General features: G+C 41.1%; 1 protein-coding gene across 6 annotated transcripts in view; it reads left to right on the top strand.

Annotated features, from left to right (window-relative positions):
* Window positions 1-21,078, top strand: part of HEPH (hephaestin) — a 77,623-nt gene that overhangs the window by 11,970 nt on the left and 44,575 nt on the right. For 2 of the 6 annotated variants that reach the window (XM_062183492.1, XM_062183495.1), the window contains exons 7-14: window positions 47-180; window positions 1,702-1,833; window positions 6,558-6,769; window positions 7,599-7,749; window positions 10,629-10,841; window positions 17,535-17,748; window positions 19,965-20,104; window positions 20,728-20,859. In XM_062183492.1, coding sequence (XP_062039476.1) covers window positions 47-180; window positions 1,702-1,833; window positions 6,558-6,769; window positions 7,599-7,749; window positions 10,629-10,841; window positions 17,535-17,748; window positions 19,965-20,104; window positions 20,728-20,859 — 1,328 coding nt within the window. The remainder of the gene's footprint in view (window positions 1-46; window positions 181-1,701; window positions 1,834-6,557; window positions 6,770-7,598; window positions 7,750-10,628; window positions 10,842-17,534; window positions 17,749-19,964; window positions 20,105-20,727; window positions 20,860-21,078) is intronic. The other 4 variants (XM_062183497.1, XM_062183496.1, XM_062183493.1 and 1 more) reach the window with 3 other exon arrangements.

Genomic DNA, 21,078 nt, shown 5'->3' with positions numbered 1-21,078 from the left:
TTATTGCTGAATGATATTACATGACATTTCCATCCTTATGTGCCAGTGGTTCAGATAAGTTCTTTCAGAAAAGCTCCAGCCGAATTGGAGGAACTTACTGGAAAGTTCGGTATGAAGCCTTCCAAGATGAGACATTCCAGGAGAAGGTGCAGCTGGAAGATGAGTACCTTGGAATCCTGGGTAAGAAATCTTTAACTTATGACATTCATTAATAAGAGCCATATAAGTGAGGAGGACTTAGAAACTGGAGACTGAGGATGGCTGAGGGGCACATGGTAGACCAACATTTCCCAAAGTGAGTTCCAAGCAATGAGTCTTTTTATGGAAAAAAGGTTATACATCTGAGTGCATTTTAAAAAGACTATAAAGCATAGTCAAATAGTATTCTGTGCTGCAGGACTTTTAAAAGCCTTGAGCACACTTTTGGTCATCATAATTCTCCAAGATGAGGGTAGACCATGTAGCATTTCTCATACCTCTTTTTTTTGGAGGGGGGGCAGTGAATATAACATCTTTCAGTACCACTATTGGAAGGATCACATTTTTAGAATTACTTCTCTAGGGATATTTCCAAAAGGCTATATAAAGTGGTCAGACTATCTAGATTTTTGAGATTCTGGAGCCAGGAGCAGATAGCTATGACATACAGACATGTTTGCTATAGTGAGGAATGCAGAACCAGGATAGAATTGGATATGGGAGAATGTCTGTTGAAGGTACAAAACACAGTGTTAAAAGAGTATAACAGCAGAAATATATGTGGTTTACTCACTTGCTAGAATTAGATAATAAAATAGAACAGGGGAGATAAAACTTTGAAAATGAAAGTAACACAATGGCCCGTATTCTGGGAATGAGTGTATGCCAGCTGGTTCTAGATCTGAAAATAGACAATAGGATCTACATCATCTGGTTAGGTAGACACAAGGAGGAGAAATCCATATTAGGAAAGAGCAAATGTGGTGAATATGGAGGAGTTATCATTGGTTATGATTCAGCATAGGTCCCCAGTCATTGAGCAGAGCTGTAGTTTTAGGTGTGGAAATTGAGTAAGAAACTAAGTTAGAAACTGCTTTAAGCCTAGAGCCAGCATAGGTGGCTAAGGTGTTGTCTTGGTATCTTGGTTGCCCTTAAAGGTGGACCAAGCTAGATTAGAAGTAGTGGGTAATAATGCACAGTAAAGTCCAGGGGTAGTGGTTAGTCTGTCTATCCCAGTGCCTGGATAAAGGATATAATAATTCTTTTTGCTATTCAGAATTTATGATTGAGGCATGTTGATATCCTACCAAGATATACAAATATAGGAGCTGGGACAATAAAGTTAGAGGAAATGGGCTTGGACCTGACAGTAAGTGAGAAAAGGTCTTGGCTTTAGACCATGGCTCTGCAACTAATGAGTTATTTGAATTTGGGTAGGTCAATTCCACTTCCCTGAGCTGAAGTTTCCTCATTTATAAAATGGAGATAATAACCCAGGCCCTGTGTGTTTTAGAATGATGTTTGAAAATCAAAATGAGATAAGCACTTTATTACAACTGTATATTACAATATACTCAGAAGGGGTTATTATTATCAATTGCAAAGAGAAGAGGTCTCTTTTAAACTTCTACTTCCCCTTTCTTTTGCTCCCTCTCCTTCTGCTTGCTTTTTCCCTAACCATCCCTATATTCATTCTCCTTTTCTCTCCTTCTCATTTTCCAGGGCCAGTGATCCGGGCTGAAGTGGGTGACACTATCCAGGTGGTCTTCTACAACCGTGCCTCCCAGCCATTCAGCATACAGCCCCATGGGGTCTTTTATGAGAAAGACTACGAGGGCACTGTTTACAATGATGGTGAGCCAGCAGGGTTTCTAACAAATGTGGGCTGCAAGTGGCAGCTCTAGAGGAGAGATAAATGAGGGGATGGGGAAAGGGAAGAAGGAAGAATTCATTACCAGGTGAGGATGTTGTAAAATGAATGAACGATGTGATGGTGAAATAATTAGAGAAAACTTTAGGGGAGGACGCTGTGGTGTAGCGGGCAAAGCCACCACCTTGCAGTGCCAGCATCCCATATGGGTACTGATTCAAGTCTCAGCTGCTCCGCTTCCAATCCAGCTCTCTGCTTTGGCCTGGGAAAGCAGTAGAATGTGGCCCAAGTCCTTAAGCCCCTGCACCCATGGGGGAGACTGGAAGAAGCTCCTGGCTCCTGGCTTTGGGTCAGCTCAGCTCTGGCCACATGGACCTTTGGGGAGTGAACCAGTGGATGGAAGACTTCTCTCTCTCTGCTTCTGCCTTTCTGTAACTCAGCCTTTCCAATAAATAAATATTTCTTTAAAGATTTATTTATTTATTGGAAAGTCAGAGTTACATAGAGAGAGGAGAGGCAGAGAGAAAGAGAGAGAAGTCTTCCATCCAATGGTTCACTCCCTAATTGGCTGCAATGGCTGGAGCTGCGTTGATCCGAAGCCAGGAGCCAGGAGCTTCCTCCGGGTGTCTCATGTGAGTGCAGGGTCCCAAGGGCTTGGGCCATCTTCTACTGCTTTCCCAGGCCATAGCAGAGAGCTGGATCAGAAGTGGAGCAGCCAATGGGTGGCAGGCCTATTAATGGCTGATCTGTACAGTGATCTGCCCTCAAGGAGACCCAACAGGCCAGTCCACTGCAGTGGCTTTCAATGTGGTAAGCCTGGGCTTCAGCAGAAGTCAGCTTGTGAAGAGCCCTGGCAGCTCTGCCAAAAGTTGGATCACTGGACATGGACCTGCCCTGGAGTCGAAGGATGCCCAGGTCAGAGCCACAGATCTTATTGGCTCTAAGCTGAAAGGCCCTTCACTCAGCCCAACTTCCAAAGTGACCACTGCAGCTGAGGGTATGGTCAAGTAGGGTCAGCAACATTGCAGGCAGAACTGTAAATTTCTTGTTAGAGATGCCCCCTGCCTTTACCTGGCCAGCTCTCCTTCCCAGGCCAGCCAAGTAATGAAAGTCAACAGAGTGCCTTCCCCTAGGAGGTTCACACCTCCCTTAGGATATACCCCATGTGAAGAGATAGATAGGTCTGGGCCTCTGAATTTACAAGGCCTAAAGCCCACCAGATTATTATCAAGCCCCTTCTGTCAGGTTCTATTTGCCTCTCAATCAGAAAACTTACTTGTAGCTTAGACAGCACCTTTCTTAGCTCCTCTAATAATGACCCTGTCTAGCGCACTTGGGCCTCATTCCTTCGTAATCATAACCTGTATTCTACCACCAATGGCTCTACTCCCAACCTGTGTGTACTGATGGTCCTCTTCCCCACTTAATGCTGTATAATTTTTCAGACCTGGTAAATGCCACTCTTAGGATCATTGGTTACTATCCTCACTCTGTCTTTTATGACCTTGTCTAAATATGATCAGAGTCGGCAAACTTGGAAGGCTTCCAGAGCCTTGGCAGCTCATTACCACAGCCTAGGGTGGTTACTGGCGCCATAAACTAGAGTGTCAATTTGTTGGGTCAACAACAGGAGCCACTGTGCACTTGCTCCTCATGTGGGATCTCTGTCCTTAATGTACTGTACATTTTGATTTAATGCTATAACTAGTACTCCAACAGTATGTTTCACTTTGTGTTTCTATGTGGGTGCAAACTGTTGAAATCTTTATACTAAATTGATCTTCTGTATATAAAGAGAATTGAAAATGAATCTTGATGTGAATGGAAGGGGAGAAGGAGCGGGAGAGGGGAGGGTTGCGGGTGGGAGGGAAGTTATGGGAGGGGGAAGCCATTGTAATCCATAAGCTGTACACTGGAAATTTATATTCATTAAATAAAAGTTAAAAAAAAAAAGAAGTGGAGCAGCCAGGTCTTGGACTGGCATCCATATGGGATGCCAGCACTTCAGGCCAGGGCATTAACCCCCTGTGTCACAGAGCAGGCCCCTAAATAAATATTTAAAAGAATTAGGATATATTTAAGTGTATTCTGATTATAAAAAAATGGAAATTATAAAAAACACAATTTATAGATAAATTATCATATACATTTTGATTATGTTTTAACATTTTAAATTATTTTTTAAGCTTTATTTATTTATTTGATATTTAGAGTTAGAGAGAGAAGGAGTGACAGAGAGAGAAGTCTTCCATCTGCTGGTTCACTCTCCAATTGGCCACAAGGGCTGGAGCTGTGCCAATCTGAAGCCAGGAGCCAGGAGCTTCTTCCGGGTCTCCCACAAGGGTGCAGGGGCCCAAGGACTTGGGCCATCTTCTACTGCTTTCCCAGGCCATAGCAGAGATCTGGATTGGAAGTGGAGCAGCCGGGACTTGAACCTGCACTCATATGGGATGCTGGCACTGTAGGCGGTGTTTTTACCTGCTATGCCACAGTGCCAGCCCCACCTTTTAACATTTTTATGCTTATAAGATGTATGAATTTGTAGATATGAACTTGTTTATACAGTTTTGCATCCTACCATTATATTTTGTCTGTTTTCTTTTTTTAAAATTTATTTTTAATTTCATTTATTTGACAGAGTTATAGACAGTGAGAGAGAGACAGAGAGAAAGGTCTTCCTTCCATTGGTTCATTTCCCAAATGGCTGCCACAGCTGGCGCTGCGCCGATCCGAAGCCAGGAGCCAGGTACTTCTTCCTGGTCTCCCATGCGGGTGCAGGGGCCCAAGCACTTGGGCCATCCTCCACTGCCCTCCCGGGCCACAGCAGAGAGCTGGACTGGAAGAGGAGCAACCGGGACTAGAACCCAGTGCCCATATGGGATGCTGGCACTGCAGGCAGAGGATTAACCAAGTGAGCCATGGCGCCGGCCCCTTGTCTGTTTTCTTTTGCATTGTTATAAACATTTTTATCACATGTAGTTGACATAATTTATTCATCTTATCCTCTGTTGTTTAGACATGTTGTTTTTTCTTTTTTTTTTTAAAGAAGATTCATTTGTTTGAAAAGCAGAGTTACAGAGAGAGAGAGAGAGAGAAAGAGAGAGAGAGAGAGAGAGAGAGAGAGAGAGAGAGATTGATTCCATCTGCTGGTTCACTCCCCAAATGCCTGCAGTAGCTTGGACTGGACAAGGCCAAAGCCAGGAGTGTGGAACTCCATGTGGGTCTTCCACATGGATGACAGTGGCTCATTACTTCTGCTGCTTTCCCAGGCACATTAGCAGGGAGCTGCATTGGAAATAGAGCTGCTGGGACTCGAATTGTTGCTCTGATATGGGATGCCAGCATTGCAGGTTGTGGCTTATAGACCACAATGCCAGAAGCATGTTGGTTGCTAAAGCATTTTTTGAATACTACAAATCAGGTTGCAGTGAATGAAAGCATGCATTCTAGCCTGCACTTTAAATTTGTATCTTATGAGAGCATTCTAGAAGTGATATTATTGAGTAATTGAGTTCTTGTTTTCTCTAAGACTGTTAACATATATTAAGCCGAATTATTAAATAAATTCTGAGTGTAAAGGCAAAGTTGCAGACAAATCTAGAAGGCAACTTCTTCAAGAAGTCAATGCCATTGGGTAATATTAGAGACATGACAACTAAGTGCAAGCTGAGAAATCTTGATTCATCTGGTTATAACATACTTCATGAAACATTTTGGAGATAATTGGGAAATTTGTCATATAGACTAGATATCAGATGATATTAGGAAATTTTCTGAGGTGTGCTAATGGTATGGTAGCAAGATAGGAGATGCTTGCTGATCTATTCAGGTGTAAAATGTCATGATGCCTGAGTTTTACTTGCAAAATGATCATCAAAAGCAAGCAATGAATAACTTTGTGTGCATGCATGTATGTGTAGATGTACATAAAAATAGTTGTAGCTAAAGATGGAAAAATGTTAACATTTGACCCTAAGTGGTAGGGCGACGATCATTGCACTCTTCAAAGTTTTCAGTATGTTTGAAAACCTGAAAAGTTAGGAAGAAATAGTGAATAAGGAATGATAAGTTAAACCCATCCACAATGATTTTCCCCTGTTGTAAGCTATATTACAAATTTCCTTGTATATGGTTGTTTGCACACTTTTATGATTCTTTCATCAGAATATATTGTTAATATATGAAGTTTCTGTTTCAGAGGGTATACACATTGACAGTTTTGGTACCTACATGCAAATTGTTCTTTGGAGAAATTTGCAGTCTCATCAATTTCAAGTTCTGCCAACATTACTAGAGAGGGCCTCTTTTTTCACAACCTAACTGGCACCAGGGCAATATTTTAAATTTTTTTCGAAATGACAATTTTGTAGGCAAACACCCTCAACCAACCTCGTTATTTTTTTACTCTAGATTGAAAATGCTTTTCAGTGTTTATTACGTGTCTTCCTTACTAGTGAAATTTTAAAAGGCTATAGACACATCTTTGAAATCTAGGGAAGTATAAAGTGCCTCAGTTCATAAAGTAGTGGCCAAAATAGGTGGCAAACTCTAGCATCCTGAGTCTTAGACCAATATTCAGTACTCCACATTGCTGTTGCCAATGATGCTACAAACTGCCTCTGAAGTTTACCATCTCTATCCCACTGTTTGGTGCTGACTATATTAACTCTAGCCAATGTGAGTAATGATGGCTGTGTTTTCGCTGCAGGCTCATCCCACCCTGGTTTGGTGGCCAAACCCTTTGAGAAAGTAACATATCGCTGGGCAGTTCCCCCTCATGCTGGTCCCACGGCTCAGGATCCTGCCTGTCTTACCTGGATGTACTTCTCCGCAGCGAATCCCATTAGAGATACAAATTCTGGCCTGGTGGGCCCCCTGCTGGTGTGCAAGGCTGGTGCCTTGGGTACAGATGGCAAGCAGGTATTGTTGGGTGCCTGGCTAGGAAAGCTGCTGAGAGGATGAGGAAACTGCATTCCTAAACAGGATTAAGTGTAAGACTGTGTTCTAGAGGTGAAGAAATAGGAAAAAATAGCCAAATTACTGCATTATAAATTAATAGGTGGTGACTTCATGCTCTCTTGCGTTTCATTTTTTACTTACTAATACACATTTTCCTTAGGCTCTGTTCCATTTTAGTTCAAAGCCTCCCATCACCATCTCTCCCTCAGTGCCTCTCTTCCTTCCCCACCCCCATAGCCACTAATGCTTGCTCCTAATCTCTAAGTCCCCTTTAGTATTTGCTTATCTCCCACTGTTTCTACTGGTGTAGCATTGGGCAAGTTACTTGATTTATCTTTGCCTCAGTTTCTTCATCTGTAAAGAGGGTTCACATGGAAGGAAGTAACTTGGGTTTCTGTGAGGATCAGTGGAACTAGTCAATAAATATAAAGTGCTTAGCATATTGTCTGGCAAATAGTAAGCATTCAGTAAATACTAGCAGTAACAACAGCAACAGCAGCAGCAACAAGAGCAATTCTGTTCTTTTCTCATCCTGTGCTTTTCCCCTGCCCCATTCCATATATTCCTCCCTTCCAGTCCTCTCCTTTGAGTGTAACCGCCTTCTCCTACAACTTGAGGTTACCTGGGGGAAAATTGCTTAGCAACAACTGCAGCTCTGAGCAGGAAGTATGGGCATGGCTCTGAGTCTACAAAAGGAGGTGAGGAGCATCAGAGATCCTTCCATTTGCAACTACACAACTCCTGACACATTTGTTCTTTATCCCTGTTCTTTCTTCTACTGGATATGAAGAAAGGGATAGATAAAGAATTATTTCTCCTCTTTACTGTGTTTGATGAGAACAAGAGCTGGTACAGCAACACCAATCAAGCAGCTGCTATGTTGGATTCCCGACTGGTCTCCGAAGATGTCAAGGGCTTTGAAGACTCCAATCAGATGCATGGTATGGAGAGTACTTTTACCCTGGGCTACAACTGAGATATCTCAAGTAAAACCTAAACCTAACTATGATCATGACCAATCTATGAAACCACAGCTTTGTCCAAGAGACAAGTTATATTGAGGGATTCAAGCAAAAATGACAGATCTGTCTTAGCACCTTCATTGTGCTGTCATGTGTTACACTGTATGGGGGACACTGGGAGGAAGTACTGTGAGATGTGGATTGTGCACAATTCTACCACAGAGTATGAACTCTAAGCTGATACCCTTTCCAGTCTAATCTTCCACTACTTGTGCTCCTGCACCCCATATTCCAGCTAAGTGCGCTTATTTTTCTATGAGCATACCTTTTACTTTGCTGATTTTTTTTCCACTTCAGTGTCCTACACTTGAAATGCCCTCCTAATGTCTTTGCACTGAGCCTGTGGGAAGTCTGCCCATTCTCTATGTCTCTGCTGAAATGCTACCTCCTCCAAATAACCATTTCTTATCACCCAAGCCAGGGTGATGACGCCCTCTTATTAACTACCATCGCATTTCAGTCAGACCATTTTAATAGCATGTTCCATATACTCTTTTGTTAGAGTGTAGTTTCCCTAAAGGTGAGTTTTGTATGTTTCTTATCTCTGTATCCTCTACCCTGTGCAACACATAGTAAATGTTAATTGGATTAGTGAGCTACCAAATGAATGGGTAGGTGGGTCTGTGGGCGGCAAGTGAATGAATGGGAAGACTTGGTCCCAGTTTGCAAAGAGCTCCTAGCAATTTTTGATGAGATGAGAATAATAATACCCATGAAACAATTACAGAACAATCCAAGACAGACTATAATTAAGTGTCAAATTATGTGGAACAGCTTTTAAATTCAGATGAGGAGAACATTAATGGAGGACAATCAAAATAAAGGATTCTTGGAAAAGGGAGTTCTTGAGTTAGAGCCTGAAGACTAAATAGGTTTGCAATCAAGACATTACAGGCAGGGGAAGTAGAATCAGAGGGTTAGCAATGCTCTCATCTGCATCCAAGAGGATTATCAAATAGGGTGACTCATTAAATTGATTTCAGTGGATGCGAAAGCATTAGGCCTGGTCAGCTTCAAGCAGGTTTTCTTGCATGAGAAGACTTCAAAACTTTGTGGAAAAATGAAACTAAAAGTATGAGTTTATTTTTTATATAGATTTATTTATTTATTTGAAAGGCAGAGTTACAGAGAGAAAAGGAGAGAGAGAGAGAGAGGAAAGGAGGAAGGGGAAGGGAGGAAGGGAGGGAGAGAGAGAGAGAGAGAGAGAGAGAGAGAGAGAGAGAGAATCTTTCCTTGGCTGGTTCAGTCAGCAAATGACTGCAATGGCCCAGGCTGGGCCAGACAAAAGCCAGGAGCCTGGAACTCCATTTGGGTCTCCTACATGGGTTGCAGGGGCCCAAGCACTAAGACCATCTTCTGCTGCCTTCCCAGGTGCATTAGTCGGGAGCTGGACCAGAAATGGACTGCCTGGACAACAACCGGCATTCATACTTATAGGGATGCCAGTGGGGCAGGATGGTGACTTAACTTGCTGTGCCACAACACAAGCCCCAAAATTTGAGTTAATTTTAGTGTAAATTTTGTTTAAAATCCATGTAAATTTTTAATAACATAAATTTTTCATGTTTTATGAACAATTTTCCATCAAAATATACTCATATTTTAATTCCATCTAACACAATTTTTTGAAGTACAATTGTATTGGGGAAGTGTGGAAGGTGAGGGAGGAGGGAGGATACAAATAAGTATGCTTTCTTTTGACTCCATCTTTTAGTTGTTATCACCAGTTAGTTCCATCAACTGGAAAAAAGTAATGCAATCTCTTAAGTTCATTCCACTTTCGGTTAACTGAGTACCTAATTGGTATCAGGCAACATGGTGAGTGCCTAAACAGTCACATAGATAGATAGATAAATCTTCCTGGTAGGTCAATCTAGTGAGGGAGACATATTTGTAGGAAATTTATTGGACTCTATAGATAGGCGATATTGCAAAGTTTTGCAGGGCAAGTTCCACGGAAATCAGAGATAGTGATGACTCTGTTTCACTCAGGAGGTGATACTAAAGCTGGGACATGGGAGATGAGTAGTAGGTTTCCATAGAGAGAGATTTGAAGGAAAGATTATTTCAGGTAGAGGGAATGGCATACAAAAATTCAACTGATGTTTTCTAAGCATCTAAGATGTTTAAAGCCTTGGGAATGCAGAGAAAATTAGAGATCACAGGGTGATAGCATGTGTGTGGGTGGGGGTTGGAGGGTATAGGAGGGCAGACTACATGTAGGTGTACCAGGGAAGAGGCTATTGTAGTAATTAAGGCAAGAGAGGTTAAGGTCCAGAATCAGTAACAGTAAAGAGGAACAGGAGGAGACATTCTGAGAAGTGAGCATGGAACTTTGGGGAAACCTAACACTTTATAGAGAGGTAGAGAATGAGAACAAGATAGAGAAGGAACAATCAGAGATGTTGTAAGAGAATTGGTAAATTCAGTGCCTCAGAAATAAAGGGAGGAGAGTTCCAAGATAGTGGGAATGGGAGAGATTGGTATTGTGTGTGTGTGTGTGTGTGTGTAGGTGTGTAGGAATTGTGATAGTGGAGAGTAGTTCAATATTGCAAGAATATGGAAGATGGTGGAGGAAGGTCAATAGATGAGGCCAAAAAGGCTAACTAGATTCTCATTCTAAAGCCAGATCTCCATGGGTGGAACTGAACTGGCTTAGAGAAAAAGGCAGAGTTCAGAATGACTCCTGACTTTCAAGTTGTGGGCAATCCCAGTATAGAGCTGATGCCATACTGCTGGAAGGTGCTGAAATAGTCTGGTCTCATCTCACCATTTTGTTTTGTGTTTTTGTTTTCCAGCTATTAATGGGTTTCTGTTCTCTAACCTGCCCAGGCTGGACATGTGCAAGGGTGACACTGTGGCCTGGCACCTGCTCGGCCTGGGCACAGAGACTGACGTGCATGGGGTCGTGTTCCAGGGCAACACTGTGCAGCTTCAGGGAATGAGAAAGGGTGCAGCCATGCTCTTTCCTCACACCTTTGTTATGGCCATCATGCAGCCCGACAACACTGGTAAGTGCATTAGCAGCTGGCCTTGGGCTCAGAGGCTTTGATGCATGTGGGGTTGAGGGTAGAGATAGGAGGAGGGAGGACTGGTGAAGTAAAAAGAAGAGGCATGTAAAGAGGGCTAGGAAATTTCCAAAGATACTTTTGTCTTTTCCCTCTTCAATATATTCTCCATGTTCTGGTTGTTTGAAAAGAGCAGAATTAGAAAGCTGAAGAAGATATATTCTAGCACTACAAGAGAACATTGGGATGAAGGTCTTATATGGCAGAGGATGGACTTGATCACATAGCCTGTTGACCACATAGGTATTTTATAGATACAATCATCACACTGGGAGGCAAGTGGAAGAGATGTACCTATAATAACACTTCACCTCTTATATTCTGTGAGAATTTCTGCAAACTCTCTCACTTATATTGTGTGAGAGAGAAATACTCTAACAGTATCAGCCTAGAAATCAGAACACAGGAGGTCCAGTGCAGGTCTTTTCATTAATTTTCTGTGTAACTCTATCTTATTCACTACCATTCTTCATGGCTAGATTATTCTCACACTCATTATTTTTATTTCATGCAGAAATTTGACAACAGCATTTCTTTATATTTCATATTTTTTTGATATTTCATAATGCAGCAGTATTTTTATTTAGTCCCTAGGGTGTCTTCTTTTTCCAGCCAGTAGGTGGCAATAATGTTTGTAAGAAAAATCTGTCAGTTCCACCTAGTTCTTATGAAACTTAATATTAGTTGTATAAATTCCATTAATATTTAGAGAACCAATTCTTAAACTAAGCAAGTCTCTTGTTTATTTAATAACCTCTGCCTGGTCCTGAATTTAACAAGCACATGATACAAAACTGGTGTCCCCAGATTTCTCGGATCCCTGTTTCTGTCCATTTACCTGGCATATTTTCTTGATTAAGGAGATTTATTGTAATCCAATTAGAATCATCAGTTAATGGAGTAAAATTTAGTGAGAGAATCAATTGCTTGCAGTGAGGTGGAGGTTTGAAAGTTCTTATTTTGAAAAAACAAAAACAAAAACAAAAACCTACACTTTAGTTAGCTCCAAAGCCAAATCTTAGATTTAATCTCCTTCCTAAAAAACTGTCCAGTTTTCCTAGACAGATCTATATGTCTTCTTAAAGCTCACTCTAGATAAATTTTTTGTACCATACTGAGGCCCAATGAGGGTGGCTGTAGATGATTTAAAAACATTCTTATGGGTAGGCTGGAAGAAGAGAGGGAGAATGGATTTATAAGAATAAGTTTGAAAGGTTACTCTTGGTCTTTTTTATGTTTTCATTTCTAGATCTTTAAAATTCTTTGTCAGATTGGTTATTTATCTTGGTGGTTAAGATGCCTGTTAATACACCCATATCCCACATTAGAGTGTCTGGATTTTATTCTCAACCCTGTTGCCTGATTCTAGCTTCCTATCGACACAGACCATAGGAGGTAGCAGTGAGGGTTCAAGTAAATGGGTTCCTACTGCCCATACGGGAGACCCGGATTGAGCTTCTGGTTCTCAGTTTTGGCTCATCCCAGTTTGCCATTGCAGGCATTTGTGGAGTGAACTAGTGGATGGGAGCATTCTATCTGTCTTTTTGTCTCTATCACGCTATCTATCTCTGCCTGCCTCTCAAATAAATAAGTAGCTAAGTAATCATTTTGAAGAAACCTCTCCTCTTTTTAAGAGAAGTTTGAACAGACTAATTTGATTCAGTGGTTCTTGATTGGAGATAGTCCTCTAACATATACTTAGAAATGTGGAGCTACATTTAGTTGTTACACTGGCAGAAGGTGTGAAGGGGATGATACTGGCATTAGAGGGTAAGAGTCAAGCAGGCTAAAACTTTCTGCAATATGTAGGACAGTCCTATGTAATTAAAAATAATCCCATTCAAATTATTAATAGCACCCCTGTTGAGGAATATCAAAATGTAAGATTTAAAGGAGATAGAAGATGGCTAAGGATCCAGTTAGAAAGAGAGGAAGGGACTTGTTAAAGAGTTATGATTTGTTTCCTAGGTTATGGGAAGCTATGAAAGATTTTCTTTTATTAAAAGAATGAGTAAAAGGATGTGATTTTCAGTTTTGTAAATTTACTGGGGATATTTTGGATAATGGTTCTGATTCAGAAGGAAACAAAACCAGAGGTACAGAAGAAGGCTCTTGAAATAAATGATGGAAGCTTGCCAACGTGTGGGGACAATGGAGATGGAGAGAAGATCAGAATTTAGAGATATTTCGAGAGAAATGGCAGGGCATTTTGAGGAGCTGATGAGGAAGAAAGGATGTCTTAAGTTTCTAGCTTGTGCATTAGATGGATGGCAGTATCATTATACAAATTAGCAAATAAGAAACAAAGGCAAGGAAATAAGGTTTGGATAAAATGTATTAATTGGGGAACATGTTAAGCTAAACATGTTTGGTGATATCTAGTGATGGCGCTTTCACAGAAGGAATTTGTGGGTAGAAATCTCAAGCCTGGAGGAGAATCCGGGGCCAGAGAGGGAGTTTTGGGTATTCTCATAATGCAAGCCCAGTAGCATGTAGAATGATAGGAAAGAAAATGTGGGGCCAAAATTAGTGTTTAAGAGGTAGGAAGGAGTAAAGAAAAAGTAAAGAATTGCTCAAAAAGATAGGAGGAGATTCAGAAGCCAAGGTCAAAAGAGTTTAAACAAAGAGGTAGCTTGGACAACAATGTCCATATGAGAAAATTCAGGTGATATGGCTATCTTAAGGTCACATGTATCTCTCTCAGAGTGTCTTCCACCTGTTCTGTCTCCTCAAGTGATCATCATACTTTTTTTTCACTCCAGATCCTAACTCAGACTTTTGGATGGTATATACAATAACTGTTTCGTACACACAATTCACTCAATACATGTAAGAGTTCTTCTAAAAGTTTCTGGGAAAGTGGAATCATAAGATAAGTTTATTTTGGTGCAGAAAGTTTTGAAATCTGTGCATATTCTCAAAAAACCTCATGGAAATTTATATTATGAAAAATTTATGTATGAATTTCAAAATTTTTATACAAAAATAAACTTATCCTTTAATACTACATTTATCCAATTTTTTTGAAGTACTCTCATATTTATTGCATATCTGAGTGTCCTAACAATAGGGTGGAGAGATACACAAGACAGAAATGGTCTTTGCTCTCAGGGGATAGCCTCAATAAAGAGTTAAGTAGAATAATTTCAGACAATGATACATCTCATGAAGGAAATAAAATATAGTGACTTGAAAAAAAAAATGGTGGAGATGTTACTTTAGAGAGTATGTTCAAGGAAGACCTCTTTGAAAATATGTTATTTAATTCCTAAATAATGAGGAAAATGGAGGGATTTGAGTTGCTGAACCAAACATTAGAGGGTGTGGGATCATCAAATGTCAATTCTCTAAGGTGAATCAAGTGTGGCTTGTTCAAGGCTCGGAAAGAAAGTGAATATGTTTGGAGTATAGGGATCTAGAAGAGGACTGACATGATATAAGGTGATAAAGCTTGAGAAGGGTCATATTATGTAGAGACTTATGGACCATAGTTAGGACTTCAGATTTATTCTAAGTATGAGTGGAATATTTAAAGCAAAGTAGTGGGGCTGGTGTTGTGGCATAGCATGTTAAGCTACCACCTATGACACTGGAATCCCACATAGGTGCTGGTTTGAGTCCTGGCTGGTTCACTTCTTTTTTTTAGTTTTTATTTAATGAATACATTTTTTCATAGATACAACTTTAGGAATATAGTGGTTCTTTCCCCTACCCACCCCACCGCACCCCACCCCACCCCCATCCCACCTGCCTCTCCCTCTCTCCACTTCTGATCTATCTTCTTGCTAATGTGCCTCAGAAGACAGCAAAAGATGACCCAAGTGCTTGAGACTTTGCACCCACATGGCAGATGCAGAAGAAGCTCTGGGCTCCTGGCTTTGGCCTAGAACAACTCCAGCCATTGTGGCCATTTGGGGAGTAAGACAGTGGATGGACAATCTCTCTCTCTCTCTCTCTCTCTCTCTCTCTCCCTCCCTTTCTCACCACTCTGCTTTTCAAATAAAAAAATAAATATTTAAAAAAATAAAGCAAATGAGCAATATGCTTTGGATTATATTTGTTAAAGAGATCCATGGATTATATGCAGATAATGTAGTCCATTACAGTTTTCCAGGTAAGAGGGGATAGTAGCTTGAACTAGCCAAGTGGTGGTAGAAATGAAAGGATAGCTATAATGTAATTTACTAATGGAATAAATGAGAGGGTAAGAGAAAAGAATTGGGAAATAAGATATGGAGAGAAAAGAATGGATTCCTTATTTCAAGATGTCTATAAACAAGATTTATTTATTTATTTATTTGAAAGGCAGAGTTACAGAGAAAGAGAGAGAGAGAGAGAGAGATCTTCCATCTGCTGGTTCACTCCCCCAATGGCCCCAATAGTTGGAGCTGGGCAGATCTGAAGCCAAGATCCAGGATCTTCTTCCAGATCTCCCATGTGAGTGTCCAAGGATTTGGACCATGGACTTGGGCCATCTTCTACTGCTTTCTCAGGTGCATTAGCAGAGAGCTGGATTGGAAGTGGAGCAGCAGGGAATTAAACCAGCACCCACATGGGATGCCAACACTGCAGACAGCAGTTTTATCCACTACGCCACAGTGCCAGCCCCTAAGGGATTATTTTTAAAAAGCAGAGCACTAGTCCTTAACTAACTGGTTTAGGTGTAAAATGCATTAGAATAGAGAGGCCAAGAATATTGTGTCAACTTGGGCCAGAGAAGTTAGAGAGGGCTTTTTGGGAGAAATAAAATATGAACTGAAGTTGGGAAATGAGTGAGCTTTCACAAATACTTGGGAGTAGGGTAGGCAGATACATTCCAGAAAGAGGATAACAATGAGATATGAGGGAACTTCAAAAAGTTCATGGAAAATGACATTAAAAGAAATTTATTTTGGTACAAAAAATAGATCCATTCATAGTTTTTTCCTAAAATCCATTTTCCTTTAACTTTTTGAAGTCCTCCTCATTGTAGATTTAATTGGAGTGCTACTTGAATTTGGAACAATGTCTGTGGTGTGGAACTGGGTTTGGGGCTTTCTCATAGAAGACTGAAAATTAGGATGAAGTTTGTAATAATGGAACAGGCAGTAGATACCAATATAAGGGAACAATGAGCGTAAGTTGTATGAAAATTAGCTCCTTTTGATCAGTATTCTCTGTGTATGAATTTCCTTGGCATAGAAACCCAAACTTAAGATTAGATCCAAGCTGCCCCACAACACAGAGATTCAAGAATGATATCTGAACATTCATTTAAAAAAAAAAAAACAGGGAAGGAAGACCTTGGTATAAACATGCCCCTGATCAGGAAGTTCTTTCTTGTTAATCTACTTTAACACACAAAGAGGCACAATTAGTCAATTCCTTCCTTGGATTAGTGTCTTTTACAGCTTCGTTTACTTACTTAATATCTTCATTTACTGAACATTTACTATATACTGTGCTACAAGCTTTACACACATTATTATGTTTCATTCTAAAACAACCAAACTAGGCCGGCGCTGCAGCTCACTAGGCTAATCCTCCGCCTTGCGGCGCCGGCACACTGGGTTCTAGTCCCGGTCGGGGCACCGATCCTGTCCCGGTTGCCCCTCTTCCAGGCCAGCTCTCTGCTGTGGCCAGGGAGTGCAGTGGAGGATGGCCCAAATGCTTGGGCCCTGCACCCCATGGGAGACCAGGAGAAGCACCTGGCTCCTGGCTTCGGATCAGCGCGGTGCGCCGGCCGCAGCACTCCTACCGCGGCGGCCAATGGAGGGTGAACCAACGGCAAAAAGGAAGACCTTTCTCTCTGTCTCTCTCTCACTGTCCACTCTGCCTGTCAAAAAAAAAAATAATAATAATAAAAAAGAAAAAAAAAAAGCAACCAAACTAGGTAAGTGAAACGGTCTTCATTCTACTGATGACAGAACAGAAACACCCAGAGATTTAGAGATTGTCAAAAGGGTGCAGAGGTAATAAGTTATAGTGTAACTAATTATCCCAGTTTTCTAAGAACTGAATATTTTCCAGGAATATGGAATTTTCAGTGGAAAACTAGGAAAATCCTGGCCAAACAGGGAAGAATTGGTTATCTGAGTAGCAAAGATAATTTTAAATGATTTAATTTTAATTTTGAGATTTATTTGTTTATTTGAAAGCCAGAGTTACACAGAAAGAGGAGAGGGAGGAGAGAGAGAGAGAGAGATCTTCAATCCACTGGTTCACTCCCTAACTGGCGGCAGCAGCCGGAGCTGCGCCAATCCGAAACCAGGAGCCAGGAGCCAGGAGCCTCTTGCAGGTCTCCCACACAGGTGCAGGGACCCAAGGACCTGGGCCATCTTCTACTCCTTTCCCAGGCCACAGCAGAAAGCTGGATTGCAAGAGTTGCAGCTGGGACTAGAATCGGTGCCCAAATGGGATACCGACACTGCAGGTGGCAGCTTTTACCTTCTACGCCACAGTGCCAGCCCTGACAGTATAACTCTTAACCCCTGTGCTCATTATTCTCGATGAATATTTAATGTTCTCTTATTTAAAGTGTAAAAGAACTTTATCTGTGACTACTCGCTGTAAACAGTATACTGGGAAGATATAGGAATTTCCAGGCACTGCCTAGAGGTATTGTGAGTCAGATTTTACTTTCTGTTCTTCCTTTAGGAACGTTTGAGATTTACTGCCAGGCAGCCAACCATCGAGAAGCAGGGATGATGGCAATCTATAATGTCTCCCAGTGTCCTGGCCACCAATCTAAGCCTCGCCAACGCTACCAAGCTGCAAGAATCTACTACATTATGGCAGAGGAGGTGGAGTGGGATTATTGCCCTGACAGGAGCTGGGAACTGGAATGGCACAACCAGTCTGAAAACGAGAGGTAAGTGTTTATAAAAGAGTGTATCACACTTTCAAAGAATGATTTTACAGATGAAGATGCTGAAACTCCGATATAAGGAAGTATGTGTTCAAAGTCATGTAATAGGATAACAGATTTTTTAAAGTAAGATTTTATTTATTTATTTATGAAAGGCAGAGTTACAGAGAGGCAGTGAGAGGTCTTCCATCTTCTGGTTCACTCCCCAAATGGCCACAATGGCTGGAATTGGCAGATCCGAAGCCAGGAGCCAGGAGCTTCTTCCGGGTCTCCCAAGTGGGTGTAGGGGCCCAAGGCCTTGGGCCATCTTTCACTGCTTTCTCAGGCCATAGCAGAGAGCTGGATCAAAAGAGGAGCAGCCAGGTCTTGAACCGGCACCCATATGGGATGCAGGCACTGCAGGCAGATGCCTAACCTACTGTGCTACAGCTCTGGCCTCTGATAACAGATTTGAGTGCAGAGACTAGACTGAAGATCTTCTGAATTTAAACCAACTACTTCTTCATTGATATAAGGTGAGGCTAAAATTAAAGACCTTCTCATATCCTTATAATGTTTGCCTTCCTTCTACTTAGAAGTACTTGTCCTGGAACTTAAATTTCAATAGAATTTACTCAAGGGACTAAATGCTTTAAGCCCATCTATCCATTGAAAAAATGACATTGTAGTCATAAAGGACAGACTAAACAGAAAATGTCCAATCCACAGTGGTTTAAATAAGATAAAACTCTATTGATTGCTCACTTGATAGTAGAGGTATGAATAAACCAGGGCTGGTAGGTGAACTATGTTACTCACAATACTCTTGCTTTCATCTCTGGGAGCACGTTATCTATTCTAGTTGTAGCCATTTTCAGATATCAAAAAGGGAAGAAGAAGCCCAGTGTAAGCAGCAATGTCTGTAAGGAGATGACGTGGAAGTTGTTTGCATCACTTTTTCTCATACCTCATTGTCCTGACTTTATTCATATGGCTGTATACAGCTGAAAGAGCATCTTAGAAATACAGTCTTATTAGTCAACCATATTCTCAGCTCAGGTAATTTTATTGTTAAAAAGGAAGAAGAGAATGGAAACTGAAGTATAGATTAGCAGCTTCAACTAAGGTTTTTTTTTTAAGATTTATTTATTTATTTGAGAGGTAGATTTACTGACAGAGAGAGGGAGAGACAGAGAGACAGAAATGGCTGTAATGGCTGGAGCTGTGCTGATCCAAAGCCAGGTGCCAGGAGCCTCTTCCAGGTCTCCCACGTGGGTGCAGGAGCCCAAGAACTTGGGCCATCTTCCATTGCCTTCCCAGGCCATAACAGAGACCTAGATTGGAAGAGAAGCAGCCAGGACATGAACCAGTGCTCACATGGGATGCCAGCACTGCAGACCAAGGCTTAGCCTACTCTGCCACAGCGCTGGCCTCTCCACTAAGGTTTTTTTGTTCGTTTGTTTTGTTTTGTTGCTCACTGCCCTTTGTGAATTCTACGTTTTATGTTGGTTGTTGAAATCTTTCTCACTTGCTCTGCGAACTAGGAAATGTGGCTTCTCTTCTCTGAGCCTTGGTTTACTCATCTTTAAAGTGATGTGGTATAGGTGAAAAACACAACTAGAGAAAGAGGGAGGAAATGAGCAGCAGGCTTGAATCTAAGTTCTGGCTCCCTTTCTGGCTGACAATGTCACTGTAGATCATTTCTGTCATCTTTGGTTCACTAATGGAACCTCTGGGACCTAGCTACTTCATAGAACTGTTGGGAATGTCAAGTGATGAAATGAATACTGAGGCCCTTTGTAAGCTGGAAAGCATCTCAACAAGGTAAAATCTATAATATTCCATTTTTTCTCTCTCTCTTTTCCCACCCTTTATTTTCAACAGTAGCAATTAATACTCTTCTGTCACGTTGAATCCTATCCTTTTGTTAAACTAATTCCATCTAAGACATCATTAAGGTTAAAGATATGTCCCAGAGGTTCTTAGCCCAGTGCTCCTGTCATATTAATTGAATTACAAATTCCTATTCACATTATGGCAAAAAAGGAACATGCATAGATACTGAAATCTACCTTATTTAATGATGGTTGTGTAGTCAGTATGCTGGAGAATCTGACACTATAAGGAATAGGAACCTTTCTTCTATCTGTGAAATGAAGATGGCTCTCACATAGCTTCCCCAAATCTGAAAATGAGGAGTTGAGGGCCAGGCGCTCATATCTGTCTTTGGATTTCTGTAGTTATGGGCACGTTTTCCTAAGCAACAAGGATGGACTCCTGGGTTCCAGATACAAGAAAGCTGTATTCAGAGAATACACTGATGGAACATTCAGGGTCCCTCGGCCAAGGACTGGAACAGAAGAGCACCTGGGAATCTTAGGTAAGGGAATTCTACTTCCTTATTAATTTTTGAAAGCTTGTGCTGCTCTTGGGGCAGCTAGGCCACATTAGGAAGTCCTCCTCTTTCTCAATATTTCCTTATGTTATAACTATGAATATGGTCATATTATATAAAGTAATGATAAAAATCAGCACTTAAGGGGGTATCATGAATTCTCATGTGATTCAAGTTTTTTTAGGTTTTTTTTTTTTTGACAGGCAGAGTTAGACAGAGAGAGAGAGAGAGAGAGAGAGAGAGAGAGAAAGGTCTTCCTTCCGTTGGTTCAGATATTTTGCATTATTTTCCAAACTCCTGCTGCTTACCATCAGTAATTCCATGGAGACCAGATTCTCTATAGCCTTTGGCTATGATAGAGGATTGGGGTGGAAATGCGAGAGTAATTGGAGGTGTAATCCTAACATGAAGCATCCTTATCTGCTAGGTAGCAATGTCAGTTTAAACGTTCCTGAATCTCAATGTGGAGTAAGCCATGATTTCCAGTCTCAGAAAGATTCTTTCTCAGGGCAAACACCTAATTCTACAGAGCTATTGTGCATGTCACTTTCTTTAGTTCTTTTCCACTATTCCACTAATGAGATTTTTTTCTTCTTTTTAAATATTAGGTCCACTTATCAGAGGAGAGGTTGGTGATATCCTGACTGTAGTGTTCAAGAATAATGCTAGCCGCCCCTATTCTGTACACGCCAATGGAGTGCTAGAATCTAGTAGTGGCTGGCCACAAGCTGCTGAGCCTGGTAAGTAGGAACATTTATTGAAGGGACCAAAGGTAAGAAGCACCTCTTCTTGCTCCTTAAATACATTTTGCTCTTAAAGATTGAAAATAGGAATAATAATCAATACAAGTCACAACCTGAGTTTGTCTTTATGAAATACTCATTCTCTCAATCCTACAATAGGCTGTTGTTTTGTTTTGGCTAGTATTCTGATTCAGGTCTCTAATAACATACTCTTGG

The sequence above is a fragment of the Lepus europaeus genome, chromosome X (genome assembly GCF_033115175.1).
Source record: "Lepus europaeus isolate LE1 chromosome X, mLepTim1.pri, whole genome shotgun sequence".
NCBI classification, from domain to species: domain Eukaryota; kingdom Metazoa; phylum Chordata; class Mammalia; order Lagomorpha; family Leporidae; genus Lepus; species Lepus europaeus.
This window is presented reverse-complemented; position numbering and strand designations above follow the sequence as displayed.